The 20088-nt window shown below is 44.3% G+C and overlaps 2 protein-coding genes across 8 annotated transcripts; both read right to left on the bottom strand.

Annotated features, from left to right (window-relative positions):
* Positions 1-10526: 10526 nt before the first annotated feature.
* Positions 10527-14817, bottom strand: LOC123072905 (protein NETWORKED 2D). Its single transcript, XM_044496574.1, has 2 exons — positions 14585-14817; positions 10527-13956 (listed from the first exon to the last, which is right to left on the bottom strand). Exons 1-2 carry the CDS (start codon positions 14676-14678, stop codon positions 10742-10744), a joined length of 3309 nt encoding a protein of 1102 aa, XP_044352509.1. The 5' UTR covers positions 14679-14817; the 3' UTR covers positions 10527-10741.
* A 180-nt stretch (positions 14818-14997) lies between these two features.
* Positions 14998-19783, bottom strand: LOC123072906 (fructose-bisphosphate aldolase-lysine N-methyltransferase, chloroplastic). Of its 7 annotated transcripts, none has more exons than XM_044496575.1 (15): positions 19615-19783; positions 19392-19492; positions 19252-19315; positions 18991-19116; positions 18766-18825; positions 18283-18390; positions 18125-18194; positions 17819-17859; positions 17640-17720; positions 17482-17517; positions 17217-17300; positions 16772-16908; positions 16085-16173; positions 15749-15936; positions 14998-15336 (listed from the first exon to the last, which is right to left on the bottom strand). In XM_044496575.1, exons 1-15 carry the CDS (start codon positions 19723-19725, stop codon positions 15187-15189), a joined length of 1446 nt encoding a protein of 481 aa, XP_044352510.1. In that variant the 5' UTR covers positions 19726-19783; the 3' UTR covers positions 14998-15186. The 7 variants fall into 7 exon arrangements, with proteins under 7 accessions (XP_044352510.1, XP_044352512.1, XP_044352513.1 ...); XM_044496577.1 differs by having other exon boundaries at positions 15749-15897; XM_044496578.1 differs by having other exon boundaries at positions 19030-19116.
* Between the last annotated feature and the right edge of the window lie 305 nt (positions 19784-20088).

The following is a 20088-nucleotide window of genomic DNA, read 5'->3' as shown; positions in this document are numbered from 1 at the left end:
ACAATTCACTTTTATGGAAGTTAATCTTCAGCCCTGATAAATGCTCGAGTAGGCATAATAGAAGCTTCATATTTCTTGCTTTAGCCAGATTATGCTCCATAAAGATGATAGTATCATCAGCGTCTTGTAGGATGGATACTCCACCGTCCACTAGATGCGGGACGAGCACACCTACGTGGTCATTTCCTTTTGCTCTCCCTACTAGAATTGTCAACATGTCCACTAGAATGTTGAAAAAAATAGGTAACATCGGGTCTCCCTGTCTTAGACCTTATGTGTCTGGAAATAATGACCTATGTCATCATTCACTTTAATTCCGACCCTGTCTTTTGTTGGGGAACGTAGTAATTTCAAAAAAAAATCCTACGCACACACAGGATCATGATGATGCATAGCAACGAGAGGGGAGAGTGTGTCCACGTACCCTCGTAGACCGAAAGCGGAAGCGTTAGCACAACGCGGTTGATGTAGTCATATATCTTCACGATCCGACCGATCAAGTACCGAACGCACAGCACCTCCGAGTTCAGCACACGTTCAACTCGATGACGTCCCTCGAACTCCGATCCAGCCAAGCTTTGAGGGAGAGTTCCGTCAGCACGACGGCATGGTGATGATGATGATGTTCTACCGACGCAGGGCTTCGCCTAAGCACCACTACGATATTATCGAGGTGGATTATGGTGGAGGGGGGCACCGCACACGGCTAAGAGATCCAAGGGATCAATTGTTGTGTCTCCATGGGGTGCCCCCCTCCCCGTATATAAAGGAGTAGAGGAGGGGAGGGCCGGCCCTCTCTTGGGCGCGCCATAGGGAGTCCTACTCCCACCAGGAGTAGGATCCCCCCCCCCCTTCCAAGTTGGAGTAGGAGAAAGGGAAGGGAGAAGGAGAAGGAAGGAAGGGGGCGCCCCCCCCCCTCCCTAGTCCAATTCGGACTAGTCCATGGGGAGGGGTGCGGCCACCCTTTGAGGCCTTTCTCTCCTTTCCCGTATGGCCCGTTAAGGCCCACTACGAATTCCCGTAACTCTCCGGTACTCTGAAAAATACCCGAATCACTCGGAACATTTTCTATGTCCGAAATTTAGTCGTCCAATATATCAATCTTTACGTCTCGACCATTTCGAGACTCCTCGTCATGTCACCGATCTCATCCGGGACTCCGAACTACCTTCGGTACATCAAAACACATAAACTCATAATACCGATCGTCACCGAACATTAAGCGTGCGGACCCTACGGGTTCGAGAACTATGTAGACATGTGATACGTCTCCGTCGTATCTATAATTTTTGATTGTTCCATGCCAATATTATTCACTTTCATATACTTTTTGGCAACTTTTTATATTATTTTTGGGACTAACTTATTGATCCAGTGCCCAGTGCCAGTTCCTGTCTGTAGCATGTTTTATGTTTCGCAGAATATCCATATCAAACGGAGTCCAAACGGGATAAAAACGGACGGAGCTTATTTTTGGAAAATATGGAAAATTACGGAAGAAAAATCAACGTGAACCAGTGCCCGAGGTGGTCACGAGGCAGGGGGGCGCGCCTGCCCCCCCTGTGCCCGAGCCCACCGTAAGGCGGTTGACGCTATTCTTTTGCCGCAAGAAAGATAATATTCAGAAAAAAATCACGGCGAAGGTTTCAGGCCAATCGGAGTTACGGATCTCCATATATACACGAAACGGTGAAACAGAGCCAGAGGGGAACGCAGAAACAGAGAGATAGATCCAATCTCGGAGGGGCTCTCGCCCCTCCCAAGCCATGGGAGCCAAGGACCAAAGGGGAAACCCTTCTCCCATCTAGGGAGAAGGTCAATGGAGAAGAAGAAGAAGGGGGGGCCTCTCCCCCTTTCTTCCGGTGGCGCCGGAGCGCTGTCGGGGGCCATCATCATCACCGCGATCTTCACCAACACCGCCGTCATCCTCACCAACATCTCCATCACCTTCCCCCTTCTATATCCAGCGGTCCACTCTCCCGCATCCCGTTGTACCCTCTACTTGAACGTGGTGCTTTATGCTTCATATTATTTTCCAATGATGTGTTGCCATCCTATGATGTCTGAGTGGATTTTCGTTGTCCTATCGGTGATTGATGAATTGCTATGATTGGTTTGAGTTGCATATTTTATTATTGGTGCTGTCCTATTGTGCCCTCCATGTCGCGCAAGCGTGAGGGATCCCCGCTATAGGGTGTTGCAATGCGTCCATGATTCGCTTATAGTGGGTTGCGTGAGTGATTGAAACACAAACCCGAGTAAGTAGATTGTTGTGTATGGGATAAAGGGGACTTGATGCTTTAATGCTATGGTTGGGTTTTACCTTAATGATCTTTAGTAGTTGCGGATGCTTGCTAGAGTTCTAATCATAAGTGCATATGATCCAAGTAGAGAAAGTACGTTAGCTTATGCCTCTCCCTCAAATAGAATTGCAATGACGATTATCGGTCTAGTAACATAGTCATTTGCCTAGGGACAATTCCACAACTCCTACCACCACTTTTCCACACTCGCTATATTTACTCTTTATTGCTTCTTTATCTTAACAGCCCCTAGTTTATGTTTACGTGCTCTTTATTCTCTTGTAAACCTAGCCTTTCACACCTACAAAGTACTTCTAGTTTCATACTTGTTCTAGATAAAGTAAACGTTAAGCGTGCGAAGAGTTGTATCGTGGTCGATAGAACTTGAGGGAATATTTGTTCTACCTTTAGCTCCTCGTTGGGTTCGACACTCTTACTTATCGAAAACTGTTGCGATCCCCTATACTTGTGGGTTATCAAGACCTTTTTCTGGCGCCGTTGCCGGGGAGTCATAGTGTGGGGTGAATATTCTCGTGTGTGCTTGTTTGCTTTATCACTAAGTAATTTTTATTTGTTGTCCTTAGTTTTTTTCTATCTTTAGTTATGGGTAGGAAACGCAAAATACCAAAAAATGAGTTGTACCTATTGCTCCAATGGTTGAAGAACCACTCAAAATCTATCACACTACTGAAGCTTTTTACTTGGATCATCTTTGATCCCTATGTGCTCGTGCTGAAACCCCCACTAGTTTAGTTTAGGGCAAATCTTTAGATGAGCATGCTTGTTATGTGCGACACCGTATATCTGAAAAAGGGAAATTATTATGGGGTCAAATTCAACGTTTGCAATGCTATGCTTGGAATTTATGTGAAATATATGATGTTACTTGTTGTTCTGAAAACCCTAAGAAACACCTTCCCTATCAATTCTTGTTTAGTAATAATGGAATCATATCTTCATATGCTAAGGGTGTTTATAATTACTATGATGTTCAACAAATTGAAGAATTTGTTGCTTTTAAGGGTTCTTTTGAAATTGATTCTTTGATTGAAACGTATGATGCTACTTTTCACAAATCTGAAAATTTTGCCATACTTGAATATTGTTATGAGAATTATGCTTCTAATGCCTATGTTAAACAATATATCGAGGCTTACCCCGTTGTTCAAGAAGAGACTAATATTTTGCAGGAGCCTATGGAAGAGGAAATTGATGAAATTGTGAGCTCATTTGATGAAAAGGATGATGAGAAGAGCGAAGAACAAAAGGAAGAAGAGCGGATTGATCACCCGTGCCCACCTTCTAATGAGAGTAACTTTTCAACTCATACATTGTTTAATTCCCCTTCGTGCTTACCGAAGGATGATTGCTATGATGATTGCTATGATCCCGTTGATTCTCTTGAAATATCCCTTTTTGATGATGCTTGCTATGCTTGTGGCCAAGATGCCAATATGAATTATGCTTATGAAGATGAACTTGCTATAGTTCCTTATGTTAAACACGAAATTGTTGATATTGCACCCACGCATGATAGTCCTATTATCTTTTTGAATTCTCCCAACTACACTTTACCGGAGAAGTTTGTGCTTATTAAGGATTATATTGATGGGTTGCCTTTTACCATTGCACATGATGATTTTGATGAATATAATATGCATGTTCTTGCTGCTCCTACTTGCAATTATTATGAGAGAGGAACTCTATCTCCACCTCTCTATGTTTCCAACACGATAGAATTGCAAGAAACTGTTTATACTATGCATTGGCCTTTACTTGGTGTGCATGAATTGTTCTTTTATGACATGTCGATGCATAGGAAGAGAGTTAGACTTCGTTTTTGCATGATATATGTTACTTTGTGATCACTACTAAATTACAAATCATTGTTAATTAAAATTGGCTTTGATATACCTTGGGATCCGGGTGGATTCATTACTTGAGCACTAAACGCCTAGCTTAATGGCTTTAAAGAAAGCGCTACCAGGGAGACAATCCGGAAGTTTTAGAGAGTCATTTATTTCTGTTGAGTGCTTTCATATAGTTTAAAAACAACAAAAATAAAGAGGGGAACCCAAAACTTTTCAAAAAGAAAAGTGAAAGTGAGAGAGACGAGCATTGTGAAAGTGGGGGACATCCTTAAACTTGTTCAGGCCCATGGGAACTTTGTTAATCTTAATTACAGAAAATTTTCAATAAAAAATAATTATCCCCTTGTACAATTCCTTTGTATTATAAAAATAATGTGCTTAGGTTTGCCTTTAGGATGTTTACAATGCTTGTTGGTTTGTACGGTGCAGGACAGAAACTTTGGCTGTAGTGAGCGATTTTACATTTTTATCTCGAACGTCAATTGGTTCTGATTCCTTTTGCACTGTCTTTCTGTACAACGTTTTTATTTTTTGTAATTTTGGTAGAATTTTTGGGGTACCGGAAGTATGGTGGATGTTCAGATTGCTACAGACTGTTCTATTTTTGACAGATTCTGTTTTTGATGCATAGTTTGCTTGTTTTGATGAATCTATCAATTTATATTAGTGGATTAAGCCATGAAAAAGTTATGTTACAGTAGAGACAATGCAAAAACAAAATATGAATTGGTTTGCGACAGTACTTAGAGTGGTGATTTGCTTTATTATACTAATGGATCTTACCGAGTTTTCTGTTGAAGTTTTATGTGGATGTAGTGTCTAATCGAGGATGTTTCGATGTGAGAAGAAGGAAGAGAGGCAAGAGCTCAAGCTTGGGGATGCCCGAGGCACCCCAAGTAAATATTCAAGGAGACTCAAGCGTCTAAGCTTGGGGATGCTGGGGAGGCATCCCCTCTTTCTTCAACAAGTATCGGTATGTTTTCGAATTCATTTCGTTCGTGCATTACGTGCAAGTCTTGGAGCGTCTTTTGCATTTAGTTTTCACTTTTCTTTTATGCACCATGCTGGTATGAGATAGTCCTTGGTTGAGTTATAGAATGCTCTATGCACTTCACTTATATCTTTTGAGTATGGCTTTATAGAATGCTTCATGTGCTTCACTTATATCATTTGAAGTTTGGATTGCCTGTTTCTCTTTACATAGAGAACCGCCATTTGTAAAATGCTTTTTTGCTTCACTTATATTTGTTAGAGCGTGGGCGTATCTTTTGTAGAAAGAATTAAACTCTCTTGCTTCACTTATATCTATTTAGAGAGATGACAGGAATTGGTCAGTCACATGGTTAGTCATAAAATCCTACATAAACTTGTAGATCGCTGAATATGATATGTTTGATTCCTTGCAATAGTTTTGCGATATAAAGGTAGTAATATTAGAGTTATGCTAGTGGGTGGTTGTGGATTGTAGAGACACTTGTGTTGAGGTTTGCAAATCCCGTAGCATCCACGTATGGTAACCGTTGTGTGACAAATTTGAAGCATGGGGTGTTTCTTTGATTGTCTTCCTTATGAGTGGCAGTCGGGGACGAGCGATGGTCTTTTCCTACCAATCTATCCCCCTAGGGGCATGAATAGTAGTACAAACGTTGCAGGCATGCCGTCTTTTTTCGTGCAAACGTTGCAGGTCCTCCCGTGCCTCAGGTGTATCTTTTGTCTTTCCATACATGCCCAAGAAGCCTAACAGGTTCACGCAAAGGTTCTTCGTCGCGTGCATCACGTCGATTGAAGAGTGGACCTCTAGGTCTTTCCAGTAGGGTAGGTCCCAAAATATAGATTTCTTCTTCCACATGGGTGTGTGTCCCTCAGCGTCATTCGGAACAGCTAGTGCGCTGGGAGCCTGGGACCCTTTCCAAAGATTACGTGTAAATCATTGACCATAGCAAGTACGTGATCACCGGTACGCATGACGGGTTTCTTCCGGTGATCTGCCTCACCTTTGAAATGCTTGCCTTTCTTTCGACATCGATGGTTGGTCGGAAGAAATCGATGATGGCCTAGGTACACATTCTTCCTGCAGCTTCCCAGGTATATACTATCGGTGTCAAGTAAACAGTGCGTGCATGCGTGGTATCCCTTGTTTGTCTGTCCTGAAAGGTTACTGAGAGCGGGTCAATCATTGATGGTCACGAACAGCAACGCCTTTAGGTCAAATTCCTCCTGTTTGTGCTTATCCCACGTACGTACACCGTTTCCATTTCACAACTGTAAAAATTCTTCAACTAATGGCCTTAGGTACACATCAATGTCGTTGCCGGGTTGCTTAGGGCCTTGGATGAGAACTGGCATCATAATGAACTTCCGCTTCATGCACATCCAAGGAGGAAGGTTATGCATACATAGAGTCACGGGCCAGGTGTTGTGATTGCTGCTCTGCTCCCCGAAAGGATTAATGCAATCCGCGCTTAAAGCAAACCATACGTTCCTTGGATCACTTGCAAACTCATCCCAGTACTTTCTCTCGAGTTTTCTCCACTGCGACCCGTCAGCGGGTGCTCTCAACTTCCCATCTTTCTTACGGTCCTCACTGTGTCATCGCATCAACTTGGCATGCTCTCCATTTCTGAACAGACGTTTCAACCGTGGTATTATAGGAGCATACCACATCACCTTCGCAGGAACCCTCTTCCTGGGGGGCTCGCCGTCAACATCACCAGGGTCATCTCGTCTGATCTTATACCGTAATGCACCGCATACAGGGCATGCGTTCAGATCCTTGTACGCACCGCGGTAGAGGATGCAGTCATTAGGGCATGCATGTATCTTCTGCACCTCCAATCCTAGAGGGCATACGACCTTCTTTGCTGCGTATGTACTGTCGGGCAATTCGTTATCCTTTGGAAGCTTCTTCTTCAATATTTTAAGTAGCTTCTCAAATCCTTTGTCAGGCACAACATTCTCTGCCTTCCACTGCAGCAATTCCAGTACGGCACCGAGCTTTGTGTTGCCATCTTCGCAATTGGGGTACAACCCTTTTTTGTGATCCTCTAACATGCGATCGAACTTCAGCTTCTCCTTTTGACTTTCGCATTGCGTCCTTGCATCGACAATGACCCGGCGGAGATCATCATCATCGGGCACATCGTCTGGTTCCTCTTGATCTTCAGCAGCTTCGCCCGTTGCAGTAGTAACCATTTAAATTTGGTTACTATATTTTTTGGTTTATTACTAGAAGACTGATTGAAAACATTACTTCGGCGGGAGGACCAATGGGGTGCAACGACAACCAAAGTAACTACATTACTATCATTTCTAGAGTATTACTAGACTGCCCAGGGCAAACAGAGCGGACGGGGGATCGGAGGGGCACAGTGGTAACCAAATTTATTTGGTTACTATTTTTGCCGGGACAATTACTATAGGTGGGAAAGAAAATTACTAATTCAAGGAAGCGGCTGAACCGGGTGGCCGGAGCGCAGAATTAGCAATTTACGCTCCCGCTCACTTTAGCGCATCCGTGTGTGTATGTGTCTGTGTGTGTGTGTGTGTGTGTGTGTGTGTGTGTGTGTGTGTGTGTGTGTGTGTGTGTGTGTGTTGCATATTAGTGAAAATGGAGGCTGTGAGGGCAGATGAAACAATGTAGTGTATGTGTGTCTCACCGGGAGTAGAAAGCAAAGCTAGTGTCTCCACGGTGAGGTGTGTGTGCGTGTGTGTGTGTTTCTCCGTATGTGTGTGTGTGTGTGTGTTCTTGTGTTCTTGAGAGAAGAAGATAGAGAGAAACCACAAGTCCACAAGAGTTGTGTGAGGCAGCTCGAGGGAGAAAAGAAGCGGCGCTGCGAGGAGGCGCCGCCAACAACCACTTAACAAAGTTGCCAAAATCCTAGTTATAGCGAGTTTTGTTAAACAGTTGTAATGCATATATACCATTAAAAATAAATATGATTTGTACTGAATTTTGGTTGTATTTGGTAACAAATCTTTGCTTGAATTAAATTTTGTCAATTGCAAAAACTATATAGTTAGATGGCCTAGCAGATATGTTAATCTAATATTAAGTTTTTAGTATATGACTAGGTAAGAATATTTCTAGAAAGTTGTAGCATGTAAACTGAACCATTAGTGCAATTCCTTTCCCATTTCTGCGAGCGGCCGCCACGAGCCTCCACTCACCAGATTCCTGTGATTTCTTTTCCAGGCTCATCTCAAAGCTGAATCCTTTTCCTCGATGTGGCCGGCGGGACAGACACGAAATAGACGTAATATGAGTAGTATTTACCAATATTTTAAATAGCGCGCTACAAAATATAGCGAGGCATTTTTCTAAATGCTACACAAGTTATAGCGCGCTAATAGCGTGCTATATTTCAAAATAGCGTTTGCAAAAAAATCAAAATATCTAGAAATAAAGTATCTAAGCAACTAAAGTTTTTATAGGAGCAAGCAATATATGCATAAGGGCCAAATCCAGCACATAAAAAGGAGTGAGAAAGGGATGAGAAGTGAGAACTAGGGTTAGCCGGTTAGGTTCGTGGGTTGGTTTTGGCATGCTGGGCCTGCTGGGCTGTGCTGATTTCAGTTTTGCATGGTCTGCACGTTGTAACGTTACAACGTTACAACGTTATAGCGTGTGTAGCGCGCTAATTACGCAATTAGCGTCGTAGCGTCCGATTTTGCCAAAACGTAACGTCTCCCTTTCAAATATGCTATAACCGCGTTATAACGACGAAATAGCGTGCTATTTAAAATATTGGTATTTACCAGATATCAATTAGGATAAAAAAAAATTAGACAGTCACCGGCAAATTTAAAGGAATCAGCTGTGTTGTTGTGACAAAATAGATGTAACATGAGTACTACGTACTTATCAGATGATATGCTGACCGATGAATGGCCTGGTGGATTGTACTCTTCTTTTCTACTTTTCTTCCTCGAGCTGTCCTAAGCTTTCGTTGATAAACTTTATACATATTATTACTCAATATTGTGCCAATGTCCTTCCTTGCTGCCGAAAAATATCATGATTCATGAAACATTTTCTATCATGCCACCTTAGATTCAGATGTTGTACTCTGTTGTCCACCGCACCGGTTCATTTTTTTTTTCAGGCTACACTGAAGAGCAGTGCCTTAGTTTCTTGATCTCCAGCTTTCTCAATGATGGATGTTGTATTCGGCATCAGAAGTGTTACACACATGCATTGAGAAAGCTTACACACATTGAGAAAGTTGTATCTTACTGCACAAGAATCAGTCGCATTTTCAACCTCCTGAATCTCTCCTCAAGTCCCATTTTTAATCTTACTGGAGAAAACCCTGTTTCACTCCTGAAATTTCGAGTATGCTGCAAATTGGATGCCTTCGTCTGTTCAGATATCTATATATGATTTTGATTTTCAAACTTTGCATCATTTGCATGTTTGGATCAATACTTGTTCTCCACGAGATTTCTTGCTGGTAGGACTTGTTGTATGGTTTCTGAAATCTGACTGCTTTATGTTCTCCACGTCTAATTAGTTTCACATGGATTTTTGTGCTTCTGAAACAGGGTTCTAAAGAAAGGAGGGAGGTTCTTATGCTTGGAGTTGAGTCATGTGGATGTTCCAATTTCTAAAGACATGTAAGTTTCTAATTTCTGAAGATCACGTAGCTTGCATTCCTGTTTATGCAACTCGAAATAAGGACAGATGATGATCTGCACAGAGGTCTTGTTTTTGTCACAACTTGGTCTCTACTATATATAAATTTGTACAAGCAATCTCTGCTTCTTAAGTTCGCGTTCTATACCTTGCATACTACATCTATGGGGTTGCTATCAAGCAATTTTTCATCTGGAGAAAATTACAACACTATGTATCAAATAAATTTGTCAACATCACGCAGCACTATACATCAAGAAAATTTGTCTGAGATTACACAACACTATGTATCATCAAGTAATGTAAAGATCACACAACACTAAAATGTACTTCCTCTGTAAACTTTTATATGTCCTTTTAGATCGCTACAGCATTTTCGCAGCAGCATTTTCTTATAAAGTTTACAGAGGGAGTACCAAGTAAAATTCTCAAGCTTACACTACACTAAAATGTACTATCAAGTAAATTTTCTAAGATGACACAACACTAAAATTATCCAAGAAAATGTACTTGCTATCAAGGAAATTACAAGTAGGTGTCCTGACAGATGAAAATGGGAAGGGAAAACATGATCTCAGAGGTTACATTGCCCTAGAAAACAAAATATTTGAACTTGCTATCAAGTGAAAAGTTGTCATATGGAGATAACCTAGATAAGCACAGCACTGAATTTCCTGGAGGAAACTACAACAAGTGAGATTGTTTACTGACAGATGAGCATGAAAAAGGGGAAATGATTTGTCTTTCTTCCATTGATCTCAGAGGTTACAACAAATTACAATGCCCTAGAAAACAAAGCAAGAATAGTTTGGTTCAATCATACATAGCTTGAAGCATTAATTTCATCAAAAAATATGTATCCCATCTGCTAGTTAGTTCAATTAAGCTAAATGACATATCCCTGCTGCTGCTGCTGCTGCTGCTTCTGTGGGTGGCTACTTTGACATCTTGGGGAGGAACTTCATGTCTAACTTCATGTCTAACTTCATGTCTAACTGCTGCTTGTGGAGCACGGCCGGTGTGACGCGCGCGAACAGCGACGGCTTCTTGGGCTTGGTCGGGAACAGGAAGCTCTGCAGTGGCACCTTGGCCTTGGCCGGCACCCGCGCCAGGACCCCGTCCGGCCCAACCACCTCCTCCTCCCCCTCCTCCGCCGGCAAGGAGGAGGAGGAGAGCTTGACGACCTCGTTGAGCTTCTTCTCGATGGCAAACTGGATCGTCTTGACGTGGTCGAGGCCGCTCTGCAGCTCGTCGGAGACCCGGTTGTTCTCCTGCTGCATGTTGAGCACCTCCCCCTGGAACTTGCCGGCGCTGTAGGAGGTGAAGCGCGGCGCGCCCTCCTCGGCCTCCTCCGCCTGCTCCGTGTCCATCTCCAGGGCCGTCGAGATCTCCTCCTGGATGTCGCACAGCGACGCGAACCTGCACTGCAGCTCGCCCCGCAGCATCGCGTTCTGCTCCGACCACACCTGCAGCTCCGTCTTGAGCGCCCGGAGCTTCTTCTCGCCGTCGGCGCCGTCCGCCGCCACCCTCCTGAGGTCTTCGTACTTGTTCTGGAACTCCTGCACCCGGCCCATGGAGGAGCTGAACTTCATCCAGAACTCGAGGTTCTCCTCCAGCAGCGTGTCAATGTCGCGCCTGAACTTCTCCTCCAGTGGCGACGGTTTCTCCACCTCGGCGATCGCCGGCAGCCTCATGTCGTCAAGGTCAGCAGCAGGAGGGTCGTCTTGCATGCTTGAGCCCATCCTGATGAGCTTAGAGATGGAAGAAAGGCTCTGCTTCCTCTGATGGCTAAGGCTGGGTGTCCTCCTGTGTCCTCCTCTGATGCTGCCCCTCTCCCTCTCCTTCTCCTTCTCCTTCTCTCCGATAAGATTGCGCAGCGACCTGATCTCATTGAGGCACTCCTGGTTCTTCTTCTCCACATCCAGCAGCTTCCTTTTGGTGTCCTTGTAGTCCTCCAGGAGCGAGGTGTACTCGGATAGCAGGACCTTCTCCTTGTCTTCCAGGCCATCCATGAGCCGCTCTTGCAGTTTCTTCATGTCACCGTCAAGACAGCCCTTCTCGCCCTTCCCCTTTTGCTCCTCAGATTCTTCAGCGTCAGAAGAGATGTGGCGAAGCCGTGCCAGCGAACCCGGCCGTGAAATCTTGTCATGCCCATGATCTAAATGTTTAGTGCCATCTACGACAGACGCACCAGTAGTGCTCGCCGCCGCCCCTGTTTTCGCCACACCAACCGGTGCAGCAGCTTGGGGTTGAGGAGCAGCAGCAGCAGCAGCATCTCCAGTGCTGGCTTGTTGGGGTTGAGCAGCAGCAGCAGCAGCAGCAGCATCTCCAGTGCTGGCTTGTTGGGGTTGAGGAGCAGCAGCAGCATCATCTCCAATGTTGGCTTGTTGGGGTTGAGGAGCAGCAGCAGCAGCATCTCCAGTGCTGGCTTGTTGGGGTTGAGGAGCAGCAGCAGCAGCAGCATCTCCAATGTTGGCTTGTTGGGGTTGAGGAGCAGCAGCAGCAGCATCTCCAGTGCTGGCTTGTTGGGGTTGAGGAGCAGCAGCAGCAGCAGCATCTCCAATGTTGGCTTGTTGGGGTTGAGGAGCAGCAGCAGCAGCATCTCCAGTGCTGGCTTGTTTGGGTTGAGGAGCAGCAGCAGCAGCATCTCCAGTGCTGGCTTCTTGGGGTTGAGGAGGAGGAGCAGCAGCAGCAGCAGCAGCAGCATCTCCAATGCTGGCTTGTTGGGGTTGAGGAGCAGCGGCAGCATCATCTCCAGTGCTGACTTGTTGGGGTTGGGGAGTCTGCACGACGGTGGCCTTCTCTTCTTCTACCTGTTGTTTGTCTTCTTCTTCCTCAGGTGGAGGTGGATGACTCGTGCTGGATGGCTCTGTAGGAGGCGGTGCTTCCTCGCCGGGTGGTGCCGACGTGTGAGCAGCAGAAGCAGGAGCCTGGTAGTCACAAACCGGCGACTGCAACATGTCGGCGAAATTACTGAATCTGCTTATCGTTTCCGTGAAGTTTGAGCGTATCGTGCTCTCATCTTTATGGAAGGAGCTCTCGAGAGCCTGCACTCTGACCAGCTCCTCTTCCACCTGCTTCAGCTTCTCCTCCACTTCGCTCGAGCCTCCCTCTTCCTCCAGGCTCTTGACGGAATTCTCCAGCTCCTCATTTTCGCGGCGCATTCTGTCGATCTGCGAGGTCTGCGACGAAACCATGAGCTCCAAATCGACAACTTTGTTGACAAGCTCGTCGATCTGCTCCGTGATCTCGTCCATGGTGATGTTGCAGTCGCTCGCAAAGTTTTCCTTGATCTTGCCGACTATTGTTTGCATCTGCAGCTCACCCAGCTTCACATGGTACACGTCTCCCATCTCCGTGACATGATTCTTCCGTATGTTTTTCTCCACCAGGTCCGGCAGAGACTTGCCATGTTCGTCCAGTATGGGCTTGAGCTTCTCTCTCAGCACTTTGACTCGCTCAGACTCGTCCAATGCCTGCTTCGCAGCGGTCTTGCGCTGTTCTTGCAATCTGACAATGGTGTCTTCACAGGATTTGAGGGCCGTCGCTGTCATCAAGGCTCTGGCTTCATCGTCCTCGATCACCGCGCTTACGTCGAACTTGTCTTGGAAGTGGCAAACTTTTGTCTGCATCTCATTGATTTCCTTCTCAAGATCCCAGTACTTGGCAATGCCACTCTCGTACGAGTTCTTGATGAACTCTTTCTCGGTCTGCATCACAAGTATAGCTTTCTGTAGCCTGCTGATCTCTTCTCGTGCATTCTCCTTGCTCATCGGAGCTGCTTCCTTCTTGTCTCCGCCGGCTCCTGGCGCATTTCCTTTCTTCTTCTTCAGCAGCCCATCGACGGTCGACTTGTGGATCTTGCGCGGATCGACCGGGGTGAACGCCTTTGGGACGTTGTCATCCTCCTCTTCTAGCATCGCATACTGAACCTGGTCAGGGAAGGCGGTAGCGATGGTGTGGTTTGCCTTGTGCAGCTCCCCTGACATGATGTCATACCGGTCGGCGAGACCCCTGTACATCCGGTACACTTCTTCCACCTGAGTGATCACCTCAGGCCGCCTCTTGTAGTACATCTCTGCTCGCTTTGAAAAGGAATCGGCTTCCTCTCCAAGGAGTAAGAGCATGCACTTGACCAGGTGCTCCATATCTGCACATCAAACGAAAAATTTCTTAGCATATCAATCAGAAGTATATATGAAGAGATGTATCATTTTACAGATTTTTTTTACAAAGAATCTGATTGGTTTTAGAGAACTTTAGCAACGTGCTCCAATCCTCCGGATAGATGCTGACAAATTGTCGGTGTTTGGCTAGTACATTTACATTATCCTGTTGTAAAATAATTGCTGAGAGCAAGAAACAAAATATGCAACAAGGTGAGAAACAGTTTCGAGACTTGATGCTATCTAAACTAAAAATAACATCGTTTTTAATTTGGTGCAATTAATCAAGACAATTTTCCCACAATGCATAGCATTTTACATCATCAGAATGGATGAAATAATCAGACCCCGGGTGCTTGGAACTAACACTGATCAAGCACCACTTTCCATATAGGCAAGGCAACAAAGGATGAAATCATCAGATCAGGGATGCAACAGGCCTGCACTGATTCCATGGTGCAGATTTTACCCAGACAAGCAGACACAAGATGCATGTCAATTTTTTCCGAAATTGACATGTATATTGATTTGAAATGTGGCTGATTGAACAACTTGTAGATAGACCTGATCCATAATCCGAAAATTCATGGAATCGGGAAAGTGGATGAATACCTTGGAGGTGATTGTCGAGCCATTTGGACTGCTTGGTGCGGATGTGGCTCGCCCACCACCATGAGTACGCATTGCTCGCCGCCCGCTGCAGCATCCTGCCTTGTCTGCCTCTTCCTCCTCCAGAATCCAACCCAATCTCTTGGCATTAATTAATCTTTTCCACTATACATGACGACCATACCACGAGAAAAGAGACAAGTGGGAGGTGAAAAGACAAGAAAGGGGGAGGGAGGAGATGCCATTGAGAGGCTGATAGCCAAGTCCATTCATTACAAATATATCAATGCCTAAATATAGCAAAGATGGTGAGAGGTTAAAGAACGCCATGCACAAGGATCAAGTGCAGTGCAAGTGATGGACTAAATGCATGCATGCTGTTCCAACCCATGCATAAATTTTCGCATGCATGGGGCTGTTGAAAATGCATAAATTTCATTCAAAAACCTCCAAAAAATCATGTAGGTTACAAACATGCCTAATATTTCTAGCAGCACCTCAAATCTATATATCAATAAAAGTGCTCGAGATGCATCTATACAGGGCTGGCAATCCTACGCTCCCTCTCATGCATGCTCCTCAAATCTATAATTAGGCTGGGATGATCATGTACATGCCACAGTCTTACAGTAGTTTGCAACCCATGCATAAGCACTCTGCAAAACCTGTACCTCGCCGGCAAGTAAATTTTTAGCCATCTCTTTTCTCAACGGATGCATGCTCCTAGATGCAGCGCCATCAATGGTTTCAAGTTGCTGCAAATAAAGATAAAGCCAAATCAGAATATCCACATGAATTTAATCTGATGGAACAATCTTCTTATTCAAATTGTTCTCTGCTTCGACAAATGGGTTTCTCTTACAGTCTTTTTCACTATCATAGCCGTCCATACAAAAAAATAATTACAAGTTTAGTTTCAACAAAAAAGCATGTGTAAAGAAAGTTAATATACAAACCTAACCACCTCTAATCCTATACAAGTGGAACCGTATGCCGCACTTGCTACTTTGGCATTTTAATTCTTCGAACTTATCATACAACACAAGTGGTGGGTACTAACAGAATGTAACACCAAACCGCAACAGGGTAGTGCTGTATTTGTTATTTGGCTTCATCAGTATTGCTTTTTAGCGAGACAGAATTCTCAGCTGTTGTCAATATCCTCACCTCAATAGCTGTAGAATGACCCTGAATCATGCTTTCAAGGTGCATAAGCAACTTGCGGTGAGCATGGACTTCTCTCTCCGCATGCTTCAGAGGACGCCTCGCAAGCCGGCCGTCATTTTCAGCAGCCTCCATGGCCATCTCTTCCAATTCTAAAGAGGCCATCATCGTTGTGTCACTGAATGATGTAACTGAAATGAAATAAAGAAATATACAAATATAATACTTCCTCCGATCCATATTAATTGTCGCTGCTTTAGTACAACTTTGAACTAAGGTTGTACTAACGCAGCGACAAGTAATATGAATTGGAGGAAGTAATAGATAATAGCATGGCACCTTCAATTGAGGTGGCACAGAAAACCCGGACAAATGCACGCAAGGCCTGTGGAATCCCAACCCCTTTGTTTCCATAGTATTTGACTTCCCTGTTTCCACCATTCATATTCAGTGACACAAAACAGAGACCATGCAAAAGCAATCACAGAATTCACCTTTACTTAAAACTTGCCAGAGCTATTTCAAACATTAGTTGACTTTCAGAAAGAATCAGTTCATGCATTATGAGAATTAATTCCAATGCAGATTTTTCAGAGAAAATACTAAGGTTGGTATTTCATCGTTTATTCAAGCATAGCCATGCACTACTTCCAATCCCAGTTCAACATATGCGCTAGTAAGGTGGACAGTTGAAACTCTATGTATTGATCACTGCATTGTAAATCAGTAGACTACAAAAAACATTACAAAGCTGGCCTGAAATAAAAACTATCTAGAACTACTACTGTACAAATGTACAGTCCGGTCGGCACCAGCATATGAAAGTTCTGCATTTTCAGTGCAGTCAGAAAATATGATCAATACATAGAGTTACATATGGTCGGCACTAGCATAAAGCCGATTTCAGAATAAATTCCATTCCACCTTAACTGTCCGATGTTTGCTTTTACTAATGTTGCAAAGAAAATCTAGAATATAATCAAATGATGAACTGAATTAGCTGTAAATAACTGCCAAACAGCATACTTAATGGCAAAAGAAGTTCTAGTACAGCCAGAGCTGCACATGTGTTGAGATTTCGGAGTACGGTGGTGCTTTTGCCATATGTCAAGCTTCTTTTCATAAAGTGGATCTTGCTCTGACATATCTATCCAAACATGTGCCTGAAAATGTGATCAAAAAATTGAGAACATGTGCAACAGAAAATATCATGGGGGCAATGCTTCAAGAACAAATATGTATGTATGAAAGTCATATGAATGCCTAGTCAACGGAAATCATGTTTAGTAGAACTTAGTAATTAATATTCTCAACATGTTAACTAGCTATAGATGGCCCCATTACTGGTGTCAGGGCCTCAGAGGACCAAAAATCCCATAATCCGATGCTTCAATAGTTACCACTATACCAAGTTACCAACTAAGATTCCGAAGTTAAGTGCTAGTGTTTGACCATCAACCTGTGGTTTTACCTGGTCATATATGTTTCTGGAAAGTGTAAACCCAAAGTTAAGTGCTAGTGTGGCATTCGAGTATTTCCCATATCTTATCATGACCTGAAAAATAAAATGAAACCTCACTGTATTATTTTTTGACTCGGAACAGATTGTTGCCTCCATTCCAAGAGACATTGGGTCGGAAGCATAAAGATGCAGCTCGTGAATTCGCGTAGTCATAATTGACCATGTTATCCAACCACAATAAGGTTCAAGCAAAAAAAAGTTCTCCAAAACTCACCTGTTCACCAACAGCATAATTCCTGTTGGCAATGACCTGTAAGTAACTGAGAATAAGAGCAGAGTATTGATCCGTATATAAGAAAGAATGGAAAATAAGTAAAGTGCCTTGATACACAACTGCACTACTAGGCATTGAACCAAAGATCATACATGTACCTCTGAAACATCTTTCTCTTCGTCATACACTAATATAGAACCAGAAGCACCATCATGGTTAAGGAAATCTGCAAATGGAACCTAAACGATGTTTTCAGACAGTTAAAATGTCGATGCACAATGCATTCAATATATATAAGTTGCAAACTAGTGACAGGCAAAGATTTAGAAAATTGTACCAGTGATACACCTCTAGAAGTCTGCCAAGCTCGAGATGAAACTGCATGTGCCATGAAAATAGTCTCAAGAGGACAAATTTTTGGGGAAAATACAGCAAAGAAGCCCTATTAAACCCTTTGTCTCCTTCTCAAATAAAATCACACATAACAAAAAGGATCATACAACTGTGTCATGTTAGGATGCAGTCAATCAGAACAGTTAGAATAATAAACCACCCAATTTCCAACATGCTCAGCTACCAAGATATCATTTAGTTGTAATGCTAAATGTTCAGTAGCACTTTAAATTTAGAGCCTTATACATACCCAATGCAGAAGCATGCATGAAGTCCTCCAGTTTGATTTCTCCAAAGAAATGTGGAAAACGTTCAAGAGCCTTGCATATGAAAAAGGGCAAACAGTTATGAGACTAATCAGCCCAAAAAAGTATGTCAATTTGACAGACAGAGAGAGAGAGCACAAACTGGTTTTGCTGCTGAAAACTGTTTCCTGGTTCGTTCCTTCTGTTGGATGGCTTCATCATAGACCGGGCTATGTCGGACCATATCAAGCTCATCCAGATCCCAGAACATCTGGAGGAATTACATATTTGCTGCATCAAATATATTTTTGGTCTCCAGAATGTGATAATTCATGGGCTCATCAGGACGAACATAAACAATGTACTTAATGCATATATGGTGCATTACTACTACATAAGAATTATTATACTTGGATTCCCCTTATTCTTATCCTACCTCGGCAATTTTGGGTTATGATAAAATCATGGGGTTTTCCCAGGATAAAACAAAACAAGCCCAGTAAGAAAGAAACCATCAGGCACTTCCACCGGCATGTCAACAATCAGACAGGACTTATAGTCCACAATTTTTCCCTCTACAAAGTTTAACGATGGAGTGTGTGTTGACGTCGCTATGTTGTAACATTTCGATTGCATATGTACGTACCATGTTGTGCATCTGACCCTTGGCCGGAAGGGATGTAACATAAGGCGCCCACCCCGATTCCTGCAAAGCAAACAACCATAAGCCGGCACCTCCACTCCAAAGACTCCCTTTTTGGTATTTCACATGACGCAAGGAGAAATCTTTCAGAAGAAACAAACAAACAAACAAACAAACAAATGCGTCGGCGCTGCGGCTAGCAGGGGAAATTAACCAAATGAGACCTACATGTCCCAGGCGCTGCTCCATCATGAGGAGCACGGCTACCTTGGCCGCCGCGTCCCTGGCAACAGCATCATCAACATCGTCGAGCAGCAGGCGGACCTCCTGCGGAAGTTTGTCTTGAGTAAGCTGCTGCACATTACAAGAAGACAATTAAACAACAAACCTTCAGTATTAGCAGGATGCTGAATCTTGGAGTGAAGAAAGTTGCAGGATACTGTATCTTTGCAGTATATTTTTCAGAAAAGATAAGGGGAAGGAAGATACAGCGGTGTGAGGCAGTTGCAGTATGCAGTCCCCCTCCTGGATCGGCTGCGAAGCGAACAAGGACCTGACCAACAACAAGACCGGGCAACTGTTACTCGGTCTATGCGGCAAATCGAGAGTAGCAAAGGCCAAGAAGAGACCTTCCCAGCGGCGAGGTCCCGATGCGCAGCGCCGAGGAGACGGCGGACCCGGCCTTGCTCCGCAGCCAGGGGAGGAAAGCACCGTCCTCCTTCACCTGCGGCTGCGGGCGGCAAATTTGATTGAGCAAAGGGGGAGGGGGAGTAAATCGAGTCGCTGCTGCTGCGAGGGGAGCAAAGGGGAATGGGGGATTTCTTCCTCTTTTTGCGGTGAGTCCTAGCTCACCTCGGGTATGGGGATGGCTGCGGCGGTCTGGCGGTAGATGGGAGGAGGAGAAGGAGGAGGGGCGCCGGCGCCGGCGAGGGCGAGGCGGCGGCGCACCACTCCCGCCGCCATCCTCCTACTCTGCTTCTGCTGCAGTTCCGCTCTAGGTACAACAAACAGAGCGAGGACTTTCCGGGAAATATCCTTTTTCATAAGGATTCAGGATAAATTTCTGCACATGTTAAAAGTGTTCATGCAAGATGGCTTGATTTTATTCTCCTACTATACAAACTACATTAACATTTATTTAAATAATATAAAAAAATAGTTCTGCACATGCGCAGCATGGGACCGGACGCGGGGGGGGGGGGGGGGGGAGAATTTCGGACCGGCGAATCTCACCTCTCGCCGTCTGCACCATGTGCACAATGACCTCATCAACATTTTTACCTGGATCTGGAAGCAATGGCAGAGTTTATGTGGACGTTATTCCGT

Source organism: Triticum aestivum, chromosome 3B, assembly GCF_018294505.1.
Source record: "Triticum aestivum cultivar Chinese Spring chromosome 3B, IWGSC CS RefSeq v2.1, whole genome shotgun sequence".
Lineage (NCBI taxonomy): Eukaryota > Viridiplantae > Streptophyta > Magnoliopsida > Poales > Poaceae > Triticum > Triticum aestivum.
The sequence above is the reverse complement of the archived record's forward strand: the minus strand, read 5'-3'. Positions and strand labels throughout refer to the sequence as shown.